General features: G+C 37.7%; 1 protein-coding gene across 4 annotated transcripts; it reads right to left on the reverse strand.

Moving 5' to 3' along the window:
• Nucleotides 1–724: 724 nt before the first annotated feature.
• On the reverse strand, nt 725–26,831 carry LOC121420531 (zinc finger protein 2-like). Of its 4 annotated transcripts, XM_041615206.1 has the most exons (7): nt 26,523–26,831; nt 23,555–23,620; nt 21,510–21,575; nt 19,634–20,097; nt 3,672–3,845; nt 2,035–2,238; nt 725–1,639 (listed from the first exon to the last, which is right to left on the reverse strand). In XM_041615206.1, exons 1-7 carry the CDS (start codon nt 26,723–26,725, stop codon nt 1,251–1,253), a joined length of 1,566 nt encoding a protein of 521 aa, XP_041471140.1. In that variant the 5' UTR covers nt 26,726–26,831; the 3' UTR covers nt 725–1,250. The 4 variants fall into 4 exon arrangements, with proteins under 4 accessions (XP_041471140.1, XP_041471137.1, XP_041471138.1 ...); XM_041615203.1 differs by lacking the exons at nt 725–1,639; nt 2,035–2,238; nt 3,672–3,845 and adding an exon at nt 12,278–13,968; XM_041615205.1 differs by lacking the exons at nt 725–1,639; nt 2,035–2,238; nt 3,672–3,845 and adding an exon at nt 16,771–18,199.
• Between the last annotated feature and the right edge of the window lie 610 nt (nt 26,832–27,441).

Below are 27,441 nucleotides of genomic sequence, written 5' to 3' on the forward strand. Positions count from 1 at the left end.
TTCTCTTTTTTTTCTCATTGTCTTACCTTCCTTATATCTTTAGCTCAGACACGTCATTATGGCCCGTATTCTGAAGTCAGGTTTAACTTAAACTCAGGTTAAAGTTGTGGTTTAAGTATGGATTGCCAATTGTTACATAATCACTAACAGTAGAGATATCATACTTCAGCTCAATTGGCTCTCAAATCATTCATAATTGTCTAGGAAGTATAAATAGATGATCGTCTTCACCATCAATGAATCAGGAAAGAGCACAGTAAACATAAAAAAATACAACTTAATAAAATTTTTGATACTTTTGGCTTCCCATACTTAAACCACAACTTTAAACCTGGGTTTAAGTTAAACCAGACTTCAGAATACGGGCCTATGCGTTAGCCAGTCAACGCACAAATAAGGTTGTACTGCGACATTAAGAATTTTTGTAATATCTAATTTTTTTTTAAACAAATCAAACCAAATGACAAAAAGTATAATTTACAAATGATTGAGATGATTAGTAAAAAGAAACAATAAGCAATAAAAAGATACCTATAGATGTTCAAGAGCAATGAAGAACCCCGCGCGGGCTCACAGCGTCCCAGTGTGCGCACTGTAAAAACTGCGGTGTTAAAACTGACACCAAATGGTGTTAATAGAGGACCACACACTGAGGTGTTAAAATTACACCCTCGAGATTAAACATAAAACTAAAGAGTGTAAAGGTGTTGTAATAACACCTATAGGTGTTAAACTAACACCAATTTAACATGGGTGTAAAATAACTGGTGTGGTCCTCTATGTACACCGGATAACACGACAGTTTTTTCTGTGCGGCATTAGGACATTTTTAGCATCACTTAGCAGATACTTTCTACAACGTTAAGAATTTATTACTTGATAATTGATGCGATAATTCCTTTTGCAGCTCCAAAAAGATAAACTGGAATGAACTTTGCAATATGTCGTGAAAGATTGGTGTCATAGTGAAGATCTCTATTTTACAATAAAAGGCCGTGCGATGTGCAAGTAAAAAGCAGGATACATCTTAAAGAACAAGAGATCTGGTTGGAGGCTGCAGATTTCTAATGATGGGAAGCGCAGCCTCTTTGAATGCTGGTAGTACATACTTTTTAAAGGCTACTAACTTGCATTTAAGGTTTTTTTTTTGACAAAAGATTATCTGCGTTATAAAAAGCGTCTGCGATTTGATTGCTTTAATGCCCTCATACACAGCTGAGTGTATAAATTAAACTGGTTCATTTATATTATCATAAATGTAAATCAGTGGGATATGATATTACTGACGGTGGTGGCTTCTTGAGATCCCACATGTCGATTAAATCGAGATAACTTTTTACATATCCATCAATCATAGTCCTTTCTTCTTGTGTAAATGGGTCCAGACTCGTATTTGAAGTTTGCCTGTGAAACTTTCCCTCTGCATTGGCTATTGTACACGCAAGACGCTCTTCATCGATCGATACACCAAGGTAGTCTAAGATTCGTCGCATCTCCTCCGCTATGTGGAGTTTGAGTTGTTCGTAATAAACGATTATCATTGACTTGCAAACATTCCCTGGGGAGTGACATCTTGAGATAAGATGTTCAGGAAGACCAATCCAACTCCTGGAAAATCTCCTCACATATCTATGCCATTCTACATAAAAGAAAATAAATATGAATAGAAATTATTGAATCGAACATAACAAAGACCCATCTTAAGCATTATGTGTATGTGGAGTTGACAGCTCTAGCTTTCATTAGGTATTTTTCCCACTTACAACGGGAACTCTCTAAAACGCATCGATTCATTTGAAAATCACAATGGAGAGCTGAGAGGCTTTTGTCGAAAGTTGGTGGACTGGGGCAGCAGATCATCCAAAGATTTGCACTGGACGAACAATTGCAAATATAAGTCGTCGTCCAGAGTCATGAGATTCTGATGCTGTCCAAGTCTACCAACTTTCGACAAAAGCCTTTCAGCTCTCCAAAATGTGATTTGACTTGCATTTTGCTATATCGTGGATGTTTTATGAAAAAAGAAAAAAATACCTTCAGTTTGGAACTTGTAAATAGGGGCATGGCCCGTCTTGCCAGCTTTTCTTCTGTTAAATTCTGATACCAATGCCCGGTACGGATTGCGTACAAGTAGAATGGCGCCAACCATGTGTGACGTCATGTTACCCCTGGCCATGTTATGTGTCTTCACTGTAAGAGTCGTGCCAATTAGGTGATCTTCTTTTTCACCTATAAAACCTGTCGTGGGATAGAATCCGTGAAAAGATTGTTCACAACTTAGAATCGACAGTTTCGAAACCCAGAACAAGCCACATGATCGTAAGATGCATCTGCACTTATGAGGGAGTCAAACATAAGAAAATGCTATTAGAGGGAAAAGAAAATGAATAGAGAGGTTAAAATTTGAACAATATCGGACAAACAAGATAGTTTCTTTTATTGGTCAATGTATGCGTACAATAATAATAACAATAATAATAATACACAACATTTATAAAGCGCTTTATACATAATGTTTCAAAGCGCTAAGAAAAGAAAGAAATGATAAGAGTACGAATAGTATAAGACAATTAATTAGGATTATATAGAATAAAAAGATATTTGGTTTTAAATGACTTTAACAAGAGTTAGGGGCAATAATATACACAAAGACGAAAATACAGTATCATAACAATATTGACAACCATAGACGACGGAGGTGGGGGACGTCCCCCCTACCTAAATTTTTAGTTGATAACCTTTTTCTTTTGCTTGTCAATTTTATTTCCTGCGCCCCCTAAATTTTGGTGGAACCCCCTTAAAATATCTCTTGCCCCCCTAAAATTTAGGTTGATGACCTTTTTTGCTTGTCCAATTTTTTTTACATGTGTCCATCACAAAATTTCAGGTACCCCCCTCTATTTTTTGGGGCTTCCCCCGCCAATGATTACAACAGTTAGTATATACATAAATAAAGAAAATGATAAGTTTCTGCAATACTTTAATACCCTTAAAATGCATAATGCATGTGTATATGATGATAAAAGTTACACCCCCATGCCACCTCAATCATATATACGTAAAAAGAAATGGTAGATACGTCTATAAAAACAGGAAGAAAGAAGTGTATTTTTAAAAATTGTGAAAAATAGTAACCTATGGGGACTTCTGCAAACTGGTCGCATTGTTCATGTCACAAGGCAATTAATTAGGACCACTATCTTCCAGTATATTGTATAAAATTGCGATTTATTGTCATTTCGTATTGTAACAATAATTTGCAGATTTAAGGTTAAAAAGGGTGTTGAAATGTGAAATACATTTAGCTTATTCTAGGGGAACAGAAGGATGCATCTATATTTCATAAAAGCGGGTTCTATATACTTTGAAAAAATATCACTGTGACAATAATACATTAGAGTTTTCATGTTAAAAAACGAGCTTCATGTTAGGAAGATGGGATGGGGGGGGGGCACTTCCACTGACGATTGGATATACCATGCCCGACCATGGGGTCTCGAAAATCACCCTAAACAAGTATATTCCATATTCTGAAATGCACCCCTTAACAAGTATTGGCGTGTGAAACCCTATACCCTGAACAAGTATTGGAAAGAAAAACGATACCCTTGGCAAGTATTCCTAGCTGAATTGAACCCCTGCCCCTCGGATAAGAGACATGCTATGAGTACCTTGGTTAATAAGTGTTCTGCTATGATAAATGCTTCCTGTTGCATATCCAGTTGATGTCTCTATGAGATGTCTAACCCATGTATTACCCGATCCTTGATAGCTAGCTAGAGCTATAGTTGGGAAGGTGTTCTTTGGCATGAGACGTGTGTCGTCACAACTCTCTCTGATTGCACCTGTATAGAATGATTACAAGAGAAAAATAGGGTTATCAGTGCATGGACTTATGCCAAGGACCGGTGGACAAGTAACGAAATGTCCCGTGACCTATGTCCGAGCCTAACCTATGAGCTAATTTAATCTATAAGTGTGGGAGCGGGGAGCGCGAACGTTTTAATTTCTAGCTAATTATACAAGATGCTGCATTTAAAACCTTTGGCTCTCCGGCAAGCTAGACTTCAATACATATACAAATTACAGGGGCCGCGGAACGGTTCTCAATAAAGTGGGGGGGGGGGGGATGAACATGCAAAAAAATCACAATCATAATTACATTTATGTACACGCTTTGAGAAAAAAAGGTGGGGGGGGGGGGGGGGCTGAAGCCACCAGCCCCAAATTCCGCGTCCCCTGAATTATAACAGAAAGTTAAACGTCGTGTAGTTCAATTATCACAAAATTTAGATTACGCAATAATTGGGAGAATTTTCAAAATACTCGAAAGTAAAATGCTTTTATTTGATATTTTTGTAGATTAAATTAGCTTTCTCATTGTGAACGATGAGGTTGAGTTACCTTTCTTGTTAGATCCTGTGGTATGTTGTACTGTGTTTCCAATCGTATCCCTGATATTGGTTTGAAGATCATCCTCAAGAATGAAGACAGTGAAGATGATTAGTCCACTAAATAACACGAAAAATATTGCACGCTCCTTGCTCCATATGTAATCCATTATAAGTCTCTTCACAAATCTAGTAGGAATTGGTCTGGGTTAATTTCCTAATGCTAAGCCAACGTCTTAAAGATTGAACGAAGAAATAAACACGTGAATTCCAGAAAATGCTGAAGATCTAATCATGTCTGTATGTACGCAGCGCTGATGACGAATCGATATTCTCATATACACTGCGAAAAACGTTACTCCATGGACAAAAGGTTTCCTATACCCGTAAGTAAAAGTTGGTCGTACAAGACCGAATGTATTGATTATATTGATTATTAAAGGGAGGGGCAAGGTGGAGATTGAGGGGGGGGGGGGGTAGGGAAATATATATATATGGATTATAAAGTTAAAATAATTATCTCTACATTCATTGATTACTTACAAACTAAGTAATTATTATCATACTCGATCTTCAGTTCTGTTTTACAGGCTCCGAGATGAATTGTAATTGTTTTCTTGAGAGGGAATAAAAACCGATTTTTGTTTGGTTAACTTACAATTAAGGCATATAACGTATCTCTAAAAGACCTTGAACGTCAATGTGTGATTTTAAGTTTGTTTTTGATACATCAACAAAATAAGATTTCAACACCGAGTTTTAAATCCACATTCACGCATTCAGGTTCAGTGTGTTCCGATGATCTGGGGAGGTAGGGGGGGGGGGGGAGGATGCTCCCCACAGGGTGACTTATCCATCCAGCAAGAGATTCGAACCGCATTACAGTGAGAAAGCAAGGTTACATCTTCAGAAGTTTCATATATAAATGTAAAAAAGTGCTTTTAAATATGCTCCCCATTTTAGATCACTTATTCAGCTCGCACTCCACAGTTGAATTATTTTTGTAAGTGCATGTCTGAGATAAGTAAACTATTTATGATAAAGAGGGTGTTTTAAAGATGTTGTTTTCTATCTCTGGATTCTATTTTTAGCTCGTACTTATAGTTGGGAAGGGGGGGGGGTGGGCAGTAAATAGTCATTTTTCAGTTTTGGACGAGGGCCGCAAGTGCACTCGTTAAGGGTATAAAAAGTATCGATTTTTTTTAAAACCCTAAATCTTCCGGGGTATTTTTATTCTTGTCATTCCCGGGGGGGGGGGGCATTATGGCCCCCTTAAGATCTCAGCCGCGGATTGCGCGATCACAACGTCAATTTGCATGATGGTAGAGAATGACGCTTGCATTGGTAAATTTCACTGAATTCATATATTTTTATCTTATATGAATTAATTATTAATTAATTAATCACTTATTCATAAAATCATACTTTTTGCTCTGATTCAATAAATAAAGCTCCTAGAATAATATTTTTTGGTGAAAATATTCTTTATAGCATTCCTAACAATTGTGAATGAAAGAAATTCTGGTACCAAGACCGATTTCTTGTGTATTTTATTGGTGTTTTTAATTTCTTATGCATTTCTGTGTTTTTTTACTTTTTTAAAAACTTTTTTATTGTTTTTTCGATGGAAATCGTTCCAGACTTAATTCTGACCACAAGGCAAAATTAATAAAGTTTAATCAGTAAAAGTAGAAATAATGATACATTTATTTATTTTTGGCTAAATACACAATTTGCATTGGATTTGTACATGAAATCACGTTTATGAGCAATTTTGGGTCTGACATACACTTACATAATGTTGCGTAATGTCGTAACCGCGTACCCGGGCGTCACAAATTTGGTCTCAAAATTTGCGCGAGACTTGAAAGTAAAAAGTCAGCGAGCGGCGAGGTCAAAAAATTTTGCGCAGCAGATATCTCGCGAAAATTGTCGAGGGGGGCGGGAGAATTAGGGTTAAGGATGCTTTATGAAAGACTGGTCAATCGCGGGGTTAAACATATTTAGGTGTTTTTTTTAAACGACTATAGCTAAACGTGTTTAGGGTATGTTTCCCCCAAACTTTTTCCTCCGCCTTTCTGAAAAGTGTTTGGGTTCTTCCCGATTTGAGCAACGACCCTGGGAATGGGCCTCCGGGAAAACTTGTTTAGGGGTCATATGGCGACAACTTGTTTAGGGGCCAAAATAAATGAAGCCCTTGAAAAACTTGTTTGGGGGTTATTTCGCACACAGAGAAAAACAAATTTAGGGGATGTTTGGAAATAATTTGCACAGCAAAAACTGTGGTGTTAACCGGTGTACATAGAGGACCACACCGGTTATTTTACACCGGTGTTAAATTGGTGGTGTTAGTTTTACACCTATACATGCTATAGGTGTTATTACATCTTTTGTTGTTACATTTACACTCTTTGGTGTTATGTTTAATCTCTAGGGTGTAATTTTAACACCTCAGGGTGTGGTCCTCTATTAACACCAACTGGACTCAGTTTTAACACCGCAGTTTTTACAGTGTGGTCTCGCATGTGTACAGTACATTTACCTGCCCCCAGGAATAAACTACCGGTCATCTTACATTCATAAACCAGTTCAAGACCCTATTATACTCACAACCTATCTGTTTAATAGATGATTCACATTTGTGGGTCGGTCAATTGGAGGCCGTTGCACACCAGTTTTTATCATGAATATTAGTTGCATTACATTAGCTGTGTCATTTCCCCTTTCCCATTTTTTTTCAAGTATAACCATAAACAAGATACTGTGCGCTTAGAAACACCAGTAGTAAGCGCCTAATATAAACTTTATGTCATATTTTGTGTAGCTACACTAAATCTTCAGAGCTGCTATCCATTCCAAATCAAAGGTTGAAATATTAAAGATAAAGTCACACTTTTCGTAAGTGTTAATGTGACAAAAAAAAGAGAAACAAAAATTCAAATTTTTGTAACATCATATGGGCACTGACGAAGTGTTACTTTAATATAAGCTTTTATTCATGAGAGCTACGCTCCTCGTAAAATCTACGATTTTGTTTCTACTGTATTTTACTAAGCCATTTGTAATCATTTATTCCTTATGCCGAGGCAGACTATTTCTCTCTCCCTCTATACCCATCATGGCCTCTTTTCATGCTTTTCCAGGGATGGTTTTTGTGCTACCTTAACTGTGATGTAGTCTGTTATTATCCAGTAAAATTCCAGCGAAGGAATTAATTTAACGAGAGTTTATTTTTGCGACTTTTTGTTTTAAAACTTGATATTCTGGAAAAGAAACAGTAGAAAAAATGGTATTTATTCAATAAATCGCAAATATGGTAGACCAAAGGCTGAATTACATTTTTTAAGACTCCACTCAATTATACACAGCAAAAACTGTGGTGTTAACCGGTGTACATAGAGGACCACATCAGTTATTTTACACCGGTGTTAAATTGGTGGTGTTAGTTTTACACCTATAGGTGTTATTACAACACCTATGGTTGTTACATTTACACTCTTTGGTGTTATGTTCAACTTCTAGGGTGTTATTTTAACACCTCAGGCTGTGGTCCTCTATTAACACCTATTGGTGTCAGTTTTAACATCACAGTTTTGACAGTGTATCCAATTTGATTTACACATTTGAGGAATCATGTCTGGTACACTATAGAAAGGAGAGCAGGGAGAAAGGGAAATAAGTATGAAAGAGAGAGGGTTGAGTGGATGATAGAGATAACACACACCCCACCCTCCACACATACACACTCACAAGGGCCTCCCTCACCTACCCTCACCCCCACACATACACCCTCACAAGGGCCCCCCTCACCTACCCTAGCACATATCCTCACCCCCACACATACACCCTCACCTACCCTAGCACACATCCTCACCCCCACACATACACCCTCACCTACCCTAGCACATATCCTCACCCCACACATACACCCTCACCTACCCTAGCACAGCATATCCTCACCCCCACACATACACCCTCACCTACCCTAGCACACATCCTCACCCCCACACATACACCCTCACCTACCCTAGCACATATCCTCACCCCCACACATACACCCTCACCTACCCTAGCACATATCCTCACCCCCACACATACACCCTCACCTACCCTAGCACATATCCTCACCCCCACTAATACACCCTCACCTACCCTAGCACATATCCTCACCCCCACACATACACCCTCACCTACCCTAGCACATATCCTCACCCCCACACATACACCCTCACCTACCCTAGCACATATCCTCACCCCCACTAATACACCCTCACCTACCCTAGCACATATCCTCACCCCCACTAATACACCCTCACCTACCCTAGCACATATCCTCACCCCCACACATACACCCTCACCTACCCTAGCACACATCCTCACCCCCACACATACACCCTCACCTACCCTAGCACACATCCTCACCCCCACACATACACCCTCACCTACCCTAGCACATATCCTCACCCCACACATACACCCTCACCTACCCTAGCACACATCCTCACCCCCACACATACACACTCACCTACCCTAGCACACATCTTCACCCCACACATACACCCGGCTCACTACACCCTCCCTTCCCCCTACACACGAGAAGGCGCACACACACCCACACACAGATCTTCATCCACCCTCACAAGCACTCCCTCCCCCACACACACACATAAGAAAACGCACTCACACACCATACAACCTTACAAATCATATCCCATCTCTCTCTCTCACACACACACATCTATACATACGACGCACACACATACAATCACCCATTCTCATTCTTCTGCATTCAATCCGGTATATCTGTTCATTATTTGACAAGTTATTTATCATTGAAATGTTTATGATGTGTTTTTGTTCAAAAATCGATAAATATATCTATAAAATCATTTCGGTGAATGGAGAAATGATGGTGATTTTTGTTGAATTGCTAAGAAAACACGAGTGCTTGTAAGCAAGCGACCAGATGACCGAGAGCTTAAGGTCCTATCCAAGCCGGGGGGGGGGGCACTTCCATTGACTAGTGGATACCATGCGTGACCATGGGGTCTCGAAAAGCACCCTAAACACGTATTTTCCATATTCTGAAAATGCACCCCTTAACAAGTACAGCGATACGGGTCCGTCGGTTTTACCTATATATTACACATCATTTGGTTTAATTAGTACGGCCCCACCTCCACACCATCGGACCCTTAACACGTATAGTGTTGGGACATTTTAATCTTGTTTTATCATCCCCGCAAATTTGACCCTAAACCCCCCTAAACACGTAGCTTTCCTGGCGAAATAGATACCTTTTTTTGTGTGTGTTTTGACACCCTTATCACGTTACGTACGTAACGTGCCTTATCTTGAAAAAGACATCTTTTTACGTGTTTTTTTGGTCGCGCATATGGTATCCACTCGTCAATGTAAGTGGCCCCGGGTCTCCAAGGGACCTGGGGAGCGTTTCATGAAAGGACTTGTCGGACATTTTATCTGACAAGTCCCATTTTATCCGACAGTTACCATAGGAACAGTGCCTCTCAGCCAATGAAAATCATGGAAAGATGTCAGATCTGACAACTTGTCAGATGAAAATATTGATGAAATGCTCCCCTGGTAATGAAGATGAAGAAACAAACCCCGATCGATCACCGAAATCCGGAAACCCCGCTCTACCGACCGAGCGATCGCGCCTCCTTTGGTGACTTCTTATTGGTCTTGGGCTGCATGTTTAGTCCAAGATACAAATGACAATTGCAACAATTTCATAACAGCATGGAACCCAGTATAATAACAGATTACAGTCACAGATATCAACATTATGTAATTCAGCACTTTAGCATAGGTTTTAATTTATAATAACATGCGGCTTACTTTTTAGAAAACAACGCAACTCAGAAAAGGCGCCCGCCAGCGCCGTTATTGATTAATACTGAAAGTGATTTTACACTCTATACACATCACGAGACTCGACTGAATCAAGAATGCAACATGAATTCATTTGCATGAATAAAGCACATTCACAAAAATCTTATGATAAAGGAGCAGCAACACCTGAACATCTTAGTTATTTATATGCCGAAGGACGCATGGTACATATTATCCCATTGGTGTGAGACATTGCCACTCGTTAACAACGCAAAATGATTTTGTTGACAAGGAATAGATTCTTCTGTCAAGAAAAAATTTGGGATACACCAGCCAACACATCTACCTGAGGCAGCCACTTCTCAGGAGGAAGATACAGTATTTTGAAGTCCTAATTTTCACAGAACAGTGATAGTATAAAGGTAGTACTCATGTATTCCACTAATACACATGATCAACAGAGACATAACTCGTTTCTCAAACTGAAACTAAATATTGAAATAATGAAATACAATAGGAATTACGTGACATTATCAGCTCACCAATTTGCCTACTTCTCATAGATTTTGATTTGCATTGTAATGCTTATTATATACTGAGGTATTAGTACGAATTATATGCCTCGCATTCCTTTGGAACACTTTAAAAGGTTCAAAGGTAAAAAGTCTACGTTATGCTAATGCCAAGACAAAATTTGTATAATATTATATAACACAGTGATGTAGATCACTTTTTATTTCACGAGCCAATCATTCTTCGCCAAGTTAAAAAACAGACAGGTCACATGGTAGGATTCAGCCAATCATTTGATTAGAACCCATATCATGAATTTTATAAACTACCAAACAAAGAATGTTATGCACACAGTTGCAAAGCAGATCATACTTGAATCTATCTGGGTCTTGCGAGATTGGAAGGTTGTTTATTAAATGCTTTATTACACTGAGGGCATATGTAAGTTTTTTTTCCTCTGGTGTGAGTTCTTGTGTGCACATTCAGGCCTTGCACTGATTGACTAGGACCATTTCCCTAGTGGATTAGTATATACCCAGGTGGGGCAGGCTAGTCGAATTATATAATGATACCTTAGTGTCACATCAAAGTCGAAAATAGGGGGCTCTGGAACTAAATATTTGTCTTAATAATGGGGGTCTCCGGAACGGTCCTAGAATCAACGATTATTAAAAATGGCTTGCTCTTGAACTGACCACAAAAAATTGGGGGTCTCCAGAACTGATATGACTCATCGTCGATTGAACTCACTGCCCCGACCGACTGAGTAGTTCATGATGGGCGTGCACTGGAATAAGAAACCACAAATTTGAGGTTCTCCAGAAAGGGGAAAAGTAGGAATTTCTATGGCCTTCTAAATAGGTAATGCTCTGGAACGGAAATTTAGGCAGAAAATGGGGGTCTCGACCGCGGCACATACATATCATACATTTCTGCTAAGTACCCCCACTCCCCTCGGATTATATGTTCTGCAAGTACTTGGGTAGAACTACAACCACAGACGTTGCATGCGAGGGGTTTCTCACCATTACGGGTTATCTGGTGTGCTTCCATGTCGGGTTCAATGGCATTTGCTAGGGCACCAATTGCTCCGCTGTGAATTCCACAAACTATAGAAATCGCCAACATCAACCCTGGATTTAACACTATACCCTGTCTTGAATTTAACCCTAAAACTCAAATAAAACCCTAACACTAACCCGCATACATTCGTAATTCCGAAGCTTCGTTATTCCGAAAACAAAGTGAGGTTCGTAATTCCGAAGGTTTGTTAATCTGAAAACGAAATGAGGTTCGTAATTCTGAAGGTTCGTTAGTCCGAAACGTAATGATCAACGAACCTTATTTCGTTTTCGGACTAAAGAACCTTCGGAACAACAAACCTTATTTCGTTTTCGGATTAATGATCCTTCAGAACAACAAACCTTATGTCGTTTTCGGATTATCGAACCTTCAGAATAACGAACGTTCGGAATAACGCCACAAATGTTCGGATTAACAAACCCTTTTACGTTTTTGGATTAACGAACATTGAGGTATAGGTAATTTACGTGTTTCAGACTTACGAACCTTTGGAATTACAAAGTGTAACCCTAAATTTAACCCTAAAACTAAAATAAAACCCTAACACTAACCCTATATCTTGGATGAAATAAAGCCCTTAGCAATTTCTACTGGAGCAAATGCCACCCTATATCAACTCTTTTAGCATAGGTGAGAAGATCTCGCTATGTCACAATGACGATACGCATAAGGTTTGTATCTGGTGTAGGGTTTTATGTGGGAATAATGGACACTACAATGGTTTCCATTCCTGCGTGTGTATTTCTGTGTTCCACCAGCTCATGTGTACTACTAAATCTTGCATCACACATCAAGCATGAAAAGGGGTTCTCACTCGTATGAGTTCTTTCGTGTTCAACTAATCTATCTCTCTTCCAATATGTCTTTGAACAATGTGAACACTGATGTGGGTTTTCCCCTGTATGAACAGTCATATGTGCTTTGAGATTACTGTCAAACCTGAAGGTTTTGTCACAAATAGAACAGATGTAAGGTTTTTCTTTTGTATGAATTCTCATATGTCTTCCAAGATTAGAGCCACGCAGAAATCTTTTCTTGCACACGGGACATTCATGAGGCTTTTCATCTCCATGGGTTCTCAAATGTTTATCAAGATAAGATATTTGGTAAAATCCTTTGTTGCAAATAGCACACCTAAAAGGTTTTTCGTCTGCCGGGTTATTGGAAGATTGCCCTTCCGGTAAACTTCCGGTTTCACTTAAATGTGTTCTTTCATGTGCATCCAATTGATCCCTCTTCCAATAAGTCTGTGAACAAAGTGAACACTGATGCGGTTTTTCCCCTGTATGGAGAGCCATATGTGCTTTGAGATTACTGGCATCACCGAAGCATTTGTCACAGATAGAACACGCATAGGGTTTTTCTCCTGTGTGAATTCGCATATGAGTTCTGAGATCATATGCACGCACAAACATTTTCTCGCACAAAGAACACTCATGAAGCCTTTGATTTCTGCTTGAACAAACTCGAGTAGACTGTATACTTCCTGTTTTACGTACATGTGTTCGTTGGTGTGAAACCAAATGATCTCTCTCCAAAAATGTCTTTGAGCAAAGTGAAGACTGATGTGGTTTATTTCCTGTATGGAGAGCATTGTGTGTTCTGAGACTACTGGAATGACTGAATCTTTTGTCACAAATAGAACATGCATAGGGTTTTTCTCCTGTATGACTTTGCATATGAGCTCTGAGACTAGATAGATGCAGATATCGTTTCTTGCAAACAAAACACCCGTGAGGTCTTCCTTCTACATGGGTTTTCATATGAGAGTTTAGAGAAAACCTATGCATAAATTGTCTGTTGCAAACAGAGCAGGCGAAAAGCTTATCTTTCACTGGGTTGCTAGAAGACGAATGTGTTTCATTTCTTATTGAACAAACAGAAGAAGTCTGTATGCTTCCTGCACAAGTTGTTTCACAGTTCGCACCACGCTCCAGTTTGATGTCTGCATCTACTTCCAATCTTCTATCATTAAGATCCACCTCTCTTCGAGAACAATCCACTGGGTTTGGTGCAGGATAAGAATCATCCTCACTCACCGTATCATCTAGAAGATGTTTCCCATGCGACCTATCACCTGACATTTCCTGAATCCTTCTTTGAGACAAATTCCTTGACTTCCCACCTGAGTAAAAAGAATAGGGTCATACAAATCTAATGTTGATAGATTGAAAGATGTGACACAGTAGAACATGGGAGTGGACAACTCTATCCCCTAGTACAAGCCATGTATCAATTAAATGGCTTGCATTTTACATGATGAAAGGTTTACAGGGTTCCAACAGAAATTTGAAACAGAATTCCATGGCTTTTCCATGACTAAATTGCTGCTTTCCATCACTTCCTGTGACATCCCGGCATTATGTAGAAATTGGGATGTCACAAAACTGGGATAAATGGAAATCATGAACACCAATTATAATAGCAGAGTATGATCACAGAGAATGAGAGTTGCAAGACACAACAAACTGGAAAGATGCCATAGCCAAGAGGTACTGTATATTCAATTCCATGACTTTTCACAAATTTTCTGAATTCCCTGACTTTCCATGACCATGATTTTTTCAGGATTCTCCATGTTGGTGTTGTCATTTTGAATAGGCAAACTAGTCAGTTTTGACTATTGTTGCCTTGTAAATTTGCTTTCCTTTTTTTTCAAAATAGAATAATTTCTTTGTTCAATCTATATCAGTTAGAAAAGTAAAAGAAAGGAAAGAAAAGGTCTTAGGAAATCGTGCAAAACCATGAATGAGGGGCCCCTGGTTTATAAAAGGCCCTCATTCCAAAGAATGGAGACCATTGAATGACAACTGAAAGAACAAAAATTGGAAAGGCCTTTCAGACCTCTCCAAGGTTTCTGACATATGTGGTCTCAGTGGAAGAGATCTGAAAACCCTCAAGAGACTGACACTTCATATCTTGAGCTGAACTAGACCCCTGGGGCCCGTTTCATAAAGACTTAAACTACTGTAACTTCGCCATCTGATGGTAACCTTGATTCTGATTGGCTTCTGAGACCTGTTACCATGGTAGTTGCCACAATGGCAAAGTTACAACTATTTATGAAACGGGCCCCTTATCCTGCAATTGTCTTTTTGTTAGTACATGCATTTCAATGATCTTGCAAAGATCTTTCATGCAACAAATAACATATAATAAAGTGGGACCAGGAGTCAAGGTTTGATTTAAAATGTATTGCAAGTTTTTTGTAAGACCTACCCCTCAAATATCAATTGATGCAAAGACTTATGTTTTATTTTACCTGATGGGTGTTCCATGAAGGAGACTTTAAGAAAGAATGGTGAACATTCCCACATGCTAATTGGTGCATAACATTTACTACCACCACAAGAAAAGGACAACTAGTCAATCATAAAGTAGCTTGTAACTTTAATCAGCTTTATGAAACACCCACCCGGTGGATAAAATTCACTTTAAGATAATGAACCTCTAACACACATTCACGACTTTCGAAAAGAAGGAATCATTAGAACTTGAAATATATATATTGTTTTAATAACAACCAGAATATTCAATTCACAAATCAAATGAAGTACATGTAATGCTGTGTGGGGCACGATGCATCGTGGTACCATCCAAGATAGTAATCAATAAAAATCATTAAGTGAACTAATTTACATGCATTATATAGCATGTTCGTTACACCTTTTTTCAATACTTTAGACATATGTAAACCTACATTGCACTTAATTTTCTATAATAGCATGCGGAGTATACAAAATCACATCATTCGTTGATTGCGTGATCACACAGAAAATTGGCATGCACGTCACCCAAAATTCATTCAATTTTGCAATTTTTAATCACATATATGCTAATTAATGCAGAAAATCATTATTTGGCTGTAAATCTTTTTTTCTTATAGCCCCCAAACTGCAAGATATTGGTCTGGTCACTCTTTGTAGTTTATGAAAAAAATATACAAATGTATATAAAAAATGGCAATATCAATTTTTTTTATTTTTAAATTTTCCTATGTATTTGTTTTTTTACTTTTTGTTTTTCATTGTTTTTTTCAAAGGAAAGCGTAGGCAACACTGTTTCAGTCATACATATAAATAACATGATATCTGCTTTTAAGTTTCAGTAATATGTAACATGAAATCTACAGCTTTTACCCAGTAAAAACAAAAATGATACGTTATAATACACTCTCTACGACATATGTTACTGTGTTATCATAATAATGGTCACTGACACAAAAGTAAACTCTTGATCAATATAATAAAACCTATAATTCTGAGCTAATATGAGTTGTTTCATTATGGTCTATTTGCACATGATTTCTAATGCATGCAGTATACATCCAAACTGATTTCAGTGCAACATGAAGTACTGTATTGTCATGATTTTGTATGTTGATGCATCTTTACCCCTTGATTTAGAAATCAACTTTATAAACACTGAATTGACCATCATGATTTGTATGTCACAAATAATTTTGCACATGATTCCCAGATGTAAACACCTTGCATTATAGATTTCCACACTGATATTAAAAGAATGTTCAGTTGGACGCTCTGTACATGTATGTATTGTGTTATCATGATAGTGTTTATTGCACATTGACACACCATTAACTGTCGACTTCGAAATCAGCATTATAAATTATACAAAATGCAGCTTATCATGAGTTGTTCAACAAAGAGTTATTATTGTGACTTAATAATAATAGACAGTTCTTGTATACCACATAACACATTATGAATAACATCTCTATGCGCATCCAAAGGACAGATATTATTACCCCGGCTGTAGCTCGATCAGCCTTCCAGTGCTCAGTGCATTTCAAGGAATTAATCCTGTCAGGTACATATTCACCTCACCTGGGTTGAGTGCAGCACAATGTGGATAAATCAATATTTTATTTCTAATAGCATGAGATTACAAAACCACAGAGAGTCTCGTCAAACTAGAAATACCTCTGATGCTACATGTCATACCTCACCCAATCTTTTTGTTCAGATTTTTTTTTTTTGTTCACAATTATATCAATCCTTCTGAAAAAGAAAATATGAAAAAGATCAAGTCTGAAGCTTCTTCTTAGAAGCAAAAAAAAAAATCTTTTTTGTTATTGAGAGAATCAATTTCAAGTCAAGAAGCATGGGTTTTTACATATTCTTTATAAAAGGTGTAAATGACTATTTCTACTATTTCATGATATTATATAGGCATAAATGCTTCCATCTCTAATGTCTTTTGCAATGAAATAATTCATTTAAAATCAGGATGTTAAGAAGCATGTCTTTTCATATGTACTTTAAGAGTGCTCCTTTCCCGAAAGCTCTTCCCACAAACAGAACACAGATAGGGTTTCTCTCCTGTATGGATCCTCATATGACGTTTGAAATCGTTCTTTTTTCCAAACTTTTTCTCACAAACTGAGCACGAAAACGGCTTTTCTCCCGTGTGAATTTTCTGATGATCCACAAGCCGACTCTTGTCAGAGAAAGTTTTTCCACAAGACTCACAATGAAAGGGTCTCTCTCCTGTGTGGATTCTTACGTGTCTTGTTAGATGGGCAGTTTGTGAAAATGTCTTGTTGCAAAATGAGCACACATAGGGTTTTTCACCTGTATGAGATCTTGTGTGTCTTGAGAGTGTATCAACGCGACTGAATTTCATATCACAGTACATACACTGATGTGGCTTTTCACCCGTATGGGTTTTGATGTGAGCGTCCAGGCTTGTTCTTCGGGCGTACGTCTTCTCGCAAAAAGGACACTGCTGGCTCTTTTCTCCCGAATGAACCGCCATATGTAGCTTGAGATGACAGCTTTCACTGAAGCTTTTGTCACAAATAGAACACACATGTGGCTTCTCACCTGTATGGATTCTCATGTGTCTCTTCAGTCCATTGCTGAATTGAAATCGTTTCTTGCAGAAGGTGCATTCGTGAGGTCTCTCTTCAGCATGTATCTGCATGTGTCTGGTTAAGCTTGTCACAAGAGTGAATCCTCTATTACAAAATGAACACAGGAATGGCTTCCCTTCAAAAGGATTGTACATAGGTTCACCTCCAGATGCATATACCTGCGAAGATAGGCCCTTCTCGCGTGCTACTGCAGTTTCTTCATTCATATCCAATTCTCCCTGATTAGGGTGCGACACGGCAGCACTGCTAGGAGAATTGTGTCCATGAAAATAATCCACTGTATCGTACTCACTTATGCTACTCTCATTGTCAGATATATCAGACTGGGTTTGAAGCACAGCTACCAATGGGAAATCCTCTGGAAGATGTTTCCCATGTGATCTGTCACATGATGTATCACCTGATATATCCTCAGTGTTTCCAGTCCCTTGAGAGGTGCTCTGCATACTTGAAATCCCACCTGAGTAGAAGAGCAGGGTGAAATATCCAACGCTGAGTTACATTGTGTTGATTCAATACAAGCACAGCAGAAATAAGGGGCGCAATCAACCCTACTCTTACATCATATAATGAAGTTATGCAAAACTCAACCAACTCCTGAAACATCCAGACTGAAAAAGCAAAATTACTGGGTATAATTTTCACAATCACAGTATATCGAAATTTGACAACTGGATAGAAAAAAAATAAGGCTCAACGGCAAGTACAGTTGCAGGTTTTATGACGAGGAGAGTAAGACACCATCAAAGTGGAAGTAGATTCCATATGAAACAAGAAATATCAGTGAAGATGATTAATATGCCCACAGCTTCAGGTGAGGGACAAGTATTTAATATGCCATTATCATGTCAGATATCTCATGAGTGCAAGGTATGTCTAGCCACCCCTATTTTACACGGACAAAACCAAATTAAAAACTTGAATACTGACTGACATGCCCACATGGTAACCAACACACTAAAGAAACTCTCACTTACCCTACTTAAATTTCTATAAAAGCAATATTTGTGCTGTAGGTGCCATGTGCAACAGAAAAAAATAGTTTGCATCGTAAGATTTTCAGATATGTACCATAAGCCATGAACATGGCAATGCAGTAAAAACATGTCTTAGAAGTCCTTGCTCAAAGACTATTGTGGTGCAGAGTTAAACGGACACTGGGGTGAGTAAAAACATGTCTTAGAAGTCCTTGCTCAAAGACTATTGTGGTGCAGAGTTAAATGGACACTGGGGTGAGTAAAAACATGTCTTAGAAGTCCTTGCTCAAAGACTATTGTGGTGCAGAGTTAAATGGACACTGGGGTGAGTCTGAGGAAGTAAATGACATTGCAAGATTTGTAGTGAATGGATTAACCGACCAAAAACTTACCCATCCAATTATTTGTCAACCCCTTATGTGCTTTAATATCCCTTTAAATCTCATTTGGCGGAGTAAAAATATAAAACATTGGAAAAACAAGATCCTACAATTGCAATCCATGTTGTCCTTTATATTTGGTTTCTATGCTAAAATCATGGAGATCCTGAAAAATCTTTATAGAACAATTCCTTGGAACTTACATAACAACTGAAAAGGTGAAGTTTGGAGTAAGGGAACCCCATCTTGGGACTCCCTCCAGTGGGGAGTGTGGACACCCCCTCGAGATCAAGAACACCTATTGAAGTAAGTTCATGTACATGTATGAAGGGTGAATTTCCAGATGTACCATATACGGGCATATCTGCAAATTACTAGATCTTTGTCTTATGAATACACACAGATAAATTCACAAAATTGATATTGGGTTGGCTTTCTCAAGAACACCAACTGAGCAAAGTAATTTTTTTAATAGTTTACTCTGATATCCCACTGACACACAAAATCGTTTGATATCACAAAAAATTAAATACAAACCTTGATGGCTGCAGGATGGTAAGTCATGGAGATTGGAGCCTTCAGCTTCACCTTCTGTACTGTCTTCAGGTTCTTCCTTTATAAAGCAAGTCAACATCCTTTCTGATGATTGAGGAACCTCTATCTCCTTGTCATCATTGTCTTCTGTCCAGCCTTCTTCTGACCTTCGGTCAACCATGGAATCACCATGACCATGTGTTGATAGTGCTTCCGATCCACCATCTCCAGTCGGTCTTCCTTCAAAATTACTATGCTCTAAGGAAGTCTCAGGAGTTCCTCTTGGTTTCTCTGACTTTTGGAGAGTTGTTTCATTCTCTGTCCTACAGCCTCCTGCCTTGTCTTCCTGCAAAGGGTTCTGTCTTGTCAAAGTGTCCTTCAGGTCTTCTTCCTTGACAATGCTGTAAGTCTCATATGTCTCCTCTTTGATTTCCCTGTCTAACGTCACCTCCTTATTTGCCATGGTTCTTGAAAAGAGAACATTATTAATATCAAACCACAGGCATTCCATTTCATTTCACGAGGGGTATGGCTACTTTTCTTAATTCTTATCTAGCTGGGCTTTTTTTTTTGCTCTGCTATAACTTGTGGAGGGGGGCCTCCACCCCCCTCTGAGATTTTGGTTAACAGCCATCAAATTGGCATACATTTTAGACTTGGGTGGTAATTTGATTGGATTCTGTACAAACTCATTTTGAAATCATTACCATAACTGGCATTTATCTTTCAATTATTTTGTCAGTATAGCACAAATAGGGAAAATTAATATGGACCCTAAAATTTCCCCCAAACAATAAAGCATCAAATGATACTTGTGAGTGTACCTTTCTGGTTTTTATTTAAAACAATTTTTTTCTCAAAAAATATTTGGCAGCAGATAGGTGGGCAAACACTAGGCCTCTACAATCATATAAGAAAAATAATAATGAAGTTCTTGTATAGCACATATCACATTATGTCACTACCGAAGGATTTGGACATTATTACCCTGGCTTTAGCCCCGCAGCCTTTTACAGCGTGGTGTCATTTCAAGGAATAAATTTCTGCCAGGTACCCATACACCTCACCTGGGTTGAGTGCAGCACAATGTGGATGAATTTCTTGCAGAAGGAAATTACGCCATGGCTGGGATTAGAACCAATGACCCTCTGTTTCAAAGTCAGAAGCCTAATCCACTGGGCCACATCACTCCACATCATCCAACTTTCAACCTTGTGTCCTCAAATTAAAATCATCTAAAATAGAATCTCTGGGGCCCATAACACAAAGCTTAGCAATGATCGTAGAATACCTATTCTGCGACTGATTCAATTGACTACAATGTACAATCAATCGTAAAATTCAAACATACAATTAATCGCTAACCTTTGTGTTACAGGACCCTGATCAATGCGACAGTCACACCAACAATACCTATTCTAAATTATATGACACCTAGATAGATCCTTGGCATTTGATTGGTTGTTTGATATCGATCACTCAGACCATTTTACAATGACGTCATCAACCATGCAATTTAGGATCCATTCATCATGCAATTTTTGATCCATACGATTTTGTTCATTGCATGCAGGCATTGTACGTGACAATCAACAGACTGAGCTTGTACTGCATGATGATATTTTGGTTCCTTCATTCTAGCAACGGATAGAATACTTCGTTCGGTAAAAAATTAAATGAATGATCCATTCAACAAGGCGTAGCCGAGTTGAATGGATCTTTTCATCTTTCCCCTCATGAAGTATTCTGTCCATTGCGGGACTGAAGGAACATTCATTATTTGTAAACTGACTGATGAAATGTTATAATATTGTAGTACTGGTCAGACTGCAGTTGGCTTTCATGTGTGACAAAGGTGCTACTTTGATTGTGTACCTACTTTATATCAACATTGTCAGGTTCACATTCTTCAGTCCTTTGATGACCTGCCTCAGTTAAGCTCTCACTGTAAAAGACATCAAAGTAATTTAAAGTAGTAACTATTGTATTTCAATCTGGCTCGATCAGGTACAACTTATACTTTCTTTCATACTTTGTCCCCAAAACACAAATCAAAAGTGCTTGGAATTAATTAGGGATTCTATGGCCCCCATTCTGAACTTGGGGTTAAAATTAAACCCTGGTGTTGCAGTTTAACTATGGAGAGCCAATTGGGGCACAAATCTCTATTAGTATATGTTCAATTGATCTCTATTATGATACTCAAACCATTTATAACTGTCTCAGAATCATATCTGAAATATTTTCTTAGAAAGCAAAGGGAAACAAAATAGTGATAAATATAGAATGTAAGCAGTATCTATTGGCTCCCCATAATTTTAGCACAGAGTTAGACCATAGCCTAAGTTATATAATTATATGAGATGAATCAATATTTGCTCATGTGACAATTACGCTTTATTTCATCTATTCTAAGTTGTAGGGTCAGGGTTACAATATGGTTTTATGTAAATTATACATTATTATTATGCAAAATATTTAATGTATTCAATTTTGTGATGATAACACTATGTACTTTGCCATGACATGCAGAAACAAACAAATAAATAATAATAATAAATCCTGGATTTAACAATACAACCTTATCTACACCCAACCCCAAACATAAGGTCCCTACATACATGTACATGTGTAAATATAAAACCATATTGTAACCCTGACCCTACAACTTAGAATAGATGAAATAAAGCGTAATTGTCACATGAGCAAATATTGATTCATCTACATATAATTAGGAAGTAGGAAAATGAAATGTTAATGAAACATGCATTCATGAATTACAATAGATGAGTTGTACATTCAAAAAATCATTGACATGTTTTGAATATTTCAGACTGCAATAATATTTGAAGTTTTGTCATTATTTGATTCACAGAGTCTGTACTTCCAAGACATACTTTTTGACTGAGCAAGAGTCTTTACACTTATTACTCAAGGGGCCTGTTGCATAAAACTTTTTACCTGAGAAAACTCTCGTAAAAACTGAAAACTAAGGTTAGTCTGATTTTTGCCATTGACTTTAACACAGCGCAAAAACTCCCATAAAAACGACCTGAGTTTTCTCAGGTAAAAAGTTTTATGCAACAGGCCCAAGGTTTCAATTTAATTTCTACTGGTTATCAAGAATCCGTAATGTGAATTAAAAAAAATAAAATGTAATAGATTTGTAACTCTCACAAAATCCCATAATAACAATAATAATAATAATAATGACAACAGTAATAATAATGACAATAAAAATAATGTCTTCTTCTGCCCCCCTAAAGGAAAAATCCACCACAACAAAAAGGTGATTTAAATATCAATAGAAAATCAAACAAGCATAACACTGAAAAATTTCATCAAAATCAGATGTATGTAAAATAAGAAAGTTATGACATAAAGTTTCGCTTAATTTCACAAAACAGTTATAATTATATGCACATCCTGGTTGGTATGCGAATGAGGAGACTATGACGTCACCCACTCACTATTTCTTTTGTATTTTATTATATGAAATATTCTGATTTTCTCCTCATTGTCAATTGATACAATGATTAATTCCTCCCTGAACATGTGGAATTAACATTGTTTATTACTGTAAGGTTCAGTCAAGTTGGTCCTTGTCAAATCTATAAGAAATGAAATATTATATAATTCAAACAATAAAAAACAAAAGAAATAGTGACGGACATCATAAACTTTCTCATTTGAGCTGTAAATATCACTGCTTTGTGAAAAATGAGCGAAACTTTAAATGTCATAACTTTCTTATTTTACATCTGATTTTGATGAAATCTTCAGCAATCAGCACTATGCTAGTTTGATTTTTCTCTATTTATTCAAGTCAGCATTTTCCTGGGGTGGACTTGACCTTTAATAACCCTGCTGTAAATGACCTTTTTTATTTTTAACCAACTCTGGAAACATTCTGAATATGCTTACCTCGTATGGTCTGTACTCAGTCCCACAGTGTCAGTTTGGTGTCTCCAGCTTGCTGAATCTTTATAGCTGCATGGAAATCAAGGGAGGAAAGTTTCAATTAGGAAGATGTTGTGGCTCAGTGGCTCTGGAAGTTGAACCACAAGGTCTGGGGTTCAAAGCTCATCGCAGCACTTGCGTCCTCTGGCAAAGTATTATCAACATGCCACTATCCATCCTGGGCCCTGTTGCATAAAACTTACTATGATGATAACTTTGCCATCCAATGGTAATGATGATCAATAGCCAATCAGAATCAAGGTTTCCATGCAAGTTACCATCGCACGGAAGAGTTAGCATGTAACATACTTTTATAAATGCAAGGGGCCTGGGTATCTGCCCTGGAAGAAAAGAATTCTTGAAATACTTTAGGCGCCCGATCATGGTAGCTGTTAGCACTTAAGGTGGGATAATGATATGCCGTGATTAGACAAATTTTATTGTAAGTGCTATAAATGTTGCATTCTATTCAAGAAAATCATCAAAATATGATGTCAAGTCAGATGTCATTTTTTTATTAAGCAAACTGTACATGGGGGAGTTGAATAAATTGCTAGTATTAATTACCATACTTGTAAACATGAAATTAAAAATTGATAACTTTCCCGGAAAGACTTCCATATGTCCCCTCCACTAATTTTAAAAAATACTTCCCCAAAAACCCCTTCTGTCTTCTCTTTTTTCTTTTTTTTTCTTCTAACTTCCGGTGGGAACTTGGATTCGAACCTCTCGCTGCAGAACGAAGCATCTCCAGTCTGTCGCCTTACTCACTGAGCTAGCAGGAATTGTTGAAAGCCATGGGTTTCATAACAATTATCAACCGATATTACGACTAGTCTACTCTCCAAGAGTATTGGGTATTTATTTTTCTGACTAAATAAACCAATGCCATTGGGAATTACACACACTCGAATTTTTGACGGAATAAAGCCATATTTTGGTATGTATTCGACTTTTCCTTCTTAAATCTCTTAGATATATGTTAGATAATTCTTGATAAACCTTCTCCATATTTTTTTTTTCAATTTTAGTGGAGGGGACATATGGAAGTCTTGCCACTTTCCCTAATATTGTCAGATATTTAATGAAAAATGTTTTTTATGAAATCATGTGGAACGATTTGCCTCACTTGTTTCACGCAATATCTTTTATTTGACAATCGTCACACACGTTAATGGCAAACTTTTTTAAATTGTCATAACTTTCTCAAATTCTGTCTAGTCTAATTGGCCAAATTCATTCTATTTTCAAAGGTCAAGTCCACCCCAGAGAATTATTTGAATCAATAGAGAAAAATCAACAAAATATAATAAATAAACATATGATTTCTTTGGTTCAATGGCCATGGCAACTTACCCTCGATAACCCCCCCCCCCAGCCCCGGCAGGACAATTACCCTACCCCTATCCAAATATCTACACCTCCTCACTCATGGTTTCAAATCGTTTCGTGTGTGAAGGATTCATATGCACCTGGTGCACGCGAATCTTTCACACCATTTTTACTAAAATAACTATGACTTTACATCATAGCTATGAATTATACTTTTTCTATAACACTTACCGAACCATATGGATCGTTTGTTGAATTCTCTTTGCTGTTTTTTTTAATAAAATAAGAGCATTTTTCGTGATCTTCACGTAGATGCCTCTTGATCAGCGTTGATATCAACTTTTGCCTAAAGAGGGCGCGCGATATTATTCACCAAGCCGGTAGGCACTTAAGAACCAAGTTTGAAAGGATACTCGTAAAATTATGTCACTCTCGCCGATGAATATTCATTAGATCGTGGTCGTGCGTGTTCAATACACACCGAGTGCATGCATGCAGAGAGTTTGTATTGAACACGCACGACCACGATCTAATGAATATTCATCGCGAGAGTGACATAATTTTACGAGTGTCCTTTCAAACTTGGTTCTTAAGTGCCTACCGTACCTTTGTTTACGGTGTTGCAAGCTAGCTGCATTCTAGGCGATCAGCATTATTTTCTTGCTCGTTCAATCCACTTTCATCATCATCTTGTCAAAAGATGGCGTACTTTACCAATAAGTATATACATGAGATGCAACCTGTTGATTTTTGGTACAATTTCCTATTACGCGCTGACGACTTGAATTGAGAATGTTCGATACGAAAAATTGCTTTTCGATTGTTGTTTGCGTACTTTCCACCGCAGTATTAAGGACGGATCGAACGGAGTATCCTGGTTGAGACTTGGAGGTAAGCGATAAAAACAGTTTTATAAATAATTTCCAATTCATTTAAAAAAAAACTTAAACCATTAAAAAAGAAATCATTAGTGGAGAAATACTGAAACGTTTGGCGTTTTTTATTCCCTCACATTCGTGTGATGAATGAAAACGTCAAAGTCCACTATGAAACCACATGCGTTGTGCGAGGTTAGTATTAACCTCGCATGTTGTGTGAGTGACACCTCCTAACCCTATTTTGGGGGTAATTGTCCTGTTGTAGGATTGTGCACAGGGTAAACATGACTTGATATGGATTTCTTTTACTAGACCATTTTACAAGTTATAGAAATTAAATTTTCAATGAATATCTGAATATAATTCAAAATCAAAGAAAGAGAATTAAATAATAATCTTATGATTTTTAGACAACACACACAAAAGACAGATTGATTTCAATTGTCTATTAATACATGATTTCTCAATGATATCATTAGGCCTAATACTACTTATTATATTATTGTTTCATTTATAATCATATAGGCCCTAGGCCTAATTATCATAATTATTAATAATTATTCATTCATAATATTTAGTCTAAAAAATTATTACAAAATTTTTTTTTAACTATCATTATAATTATTATCATTATAATGATTTCATGATAATTATTATTGTGATACAAATTATTATTGTCTCAATAAGGCCTAAAGTTGGAATATTTGGACGTGGAATCTTACCTATCGAGAAGCAGACAAAATACTTCTTCGTACGAACTCAATGAGAGTCTGAGCCGAATCTCTCGGAGACCTTTGATTGTTGTCTCGCTCACTCGTATTCGCCACACGCCCTGGTCACAAACGGCTTCATTTTCTTCCTTCTCCCGAAAGCTATCTGAAAGATCTACCGCCATATTCGATATTCCTATTCTCATTTCCATCATGCACTCGATGTCGCCAAACAAGGGACGAAACCAGCGAGGAAACGCGAATTTCTTGCTATAATATACTCGACGCCGGTCGCCTTTTTCCCATTTTCATTATATTGCAGCAGATTTGACCTTCATATACTCTTACCGGAGAGGGAGCTATAAAGGGAGCCCCACAGGGGGTGGAAACTCCGCTTCTGCATCCGGTCAGAATTGAAGAAAATTTTGGAGGGTCAAAAGTGCACACTGCTCCCATTTTACATGTACAAGCCTATGGACACCGCCACTGTTTTGGTACACCAGCGAAATGGAGGCGTGGTCATGAAACGTCCTTCGCGCATAGCGTAAAATATGTAAATTAGCATTTGGTCTTTAATTAGCATAATGCGCGACCTGATTTGTGATCATAATACATAATGCCACTCATTCATTGTATTTTTATTGATCTATTTGTTCTTGCCTGTCACGATTATTACTGCACCTTTGATTTATTTTAGCTGCAAGTTGCCAGGATCTTTGCTAAGGCAATAACTGGAAACTTTATGGGAGGGAATTTAATTGAGCTTGATTTGCCCTCTTTTCATATAATTTTCATTCTACTAATTACATTTATTATTTATATTACAGAAGAGGTTCCCAAAGAAAATGTTGCCAGAATAATTCTTTTCCTCGGTTGACAGTAATGGTTGAATGTAATTACGATGGCATCTCTTTATGTTTCTGAAGCCCTT

The sequence above is a fragment of the Lytechinus variegatus genome, chromosome 8, assembly GCF_018143015.1.
Source record: "Lytechinus variegatus isolate NC3 chromosome 8, Lvar_3.0, whole genome shotgun sequence".
Lineage (NCBI taxonomy): Eukaryota > Metazoa > Echinodermata > Echinoidea > Temnopleuroida > Toxopneustidae > Lytechinus > Lytechinus variegatus.

What these genes read in the sequence shown, in the direction of transcription:
- LOC121420531 (XM_041615203.1), bottom strand. Translation starts at nt 26,725, where the DNA reads ATGATGGAAATGAGAATAGGAATATCGAATATGGCGGTAGATCTTTCA. An exon ending in CCTGACAATGTTGATATAAA is followed by an intron (nt 20,098 to 21,509) that starts GTAGGTACACAA and finishes TCTCTTTTCAAG; the next exon opens with AACCATGGCAAATAAGGAGG. An exon ending in ACCATCCTGCAGCCATCAAG is followed by an intron (nt 13,969 to 19,633) that starts GTTTGTATTTAA and finishes CTTTTTACTCAG; the next exon opens with GTGGGAAGTCAAGGAATTTG.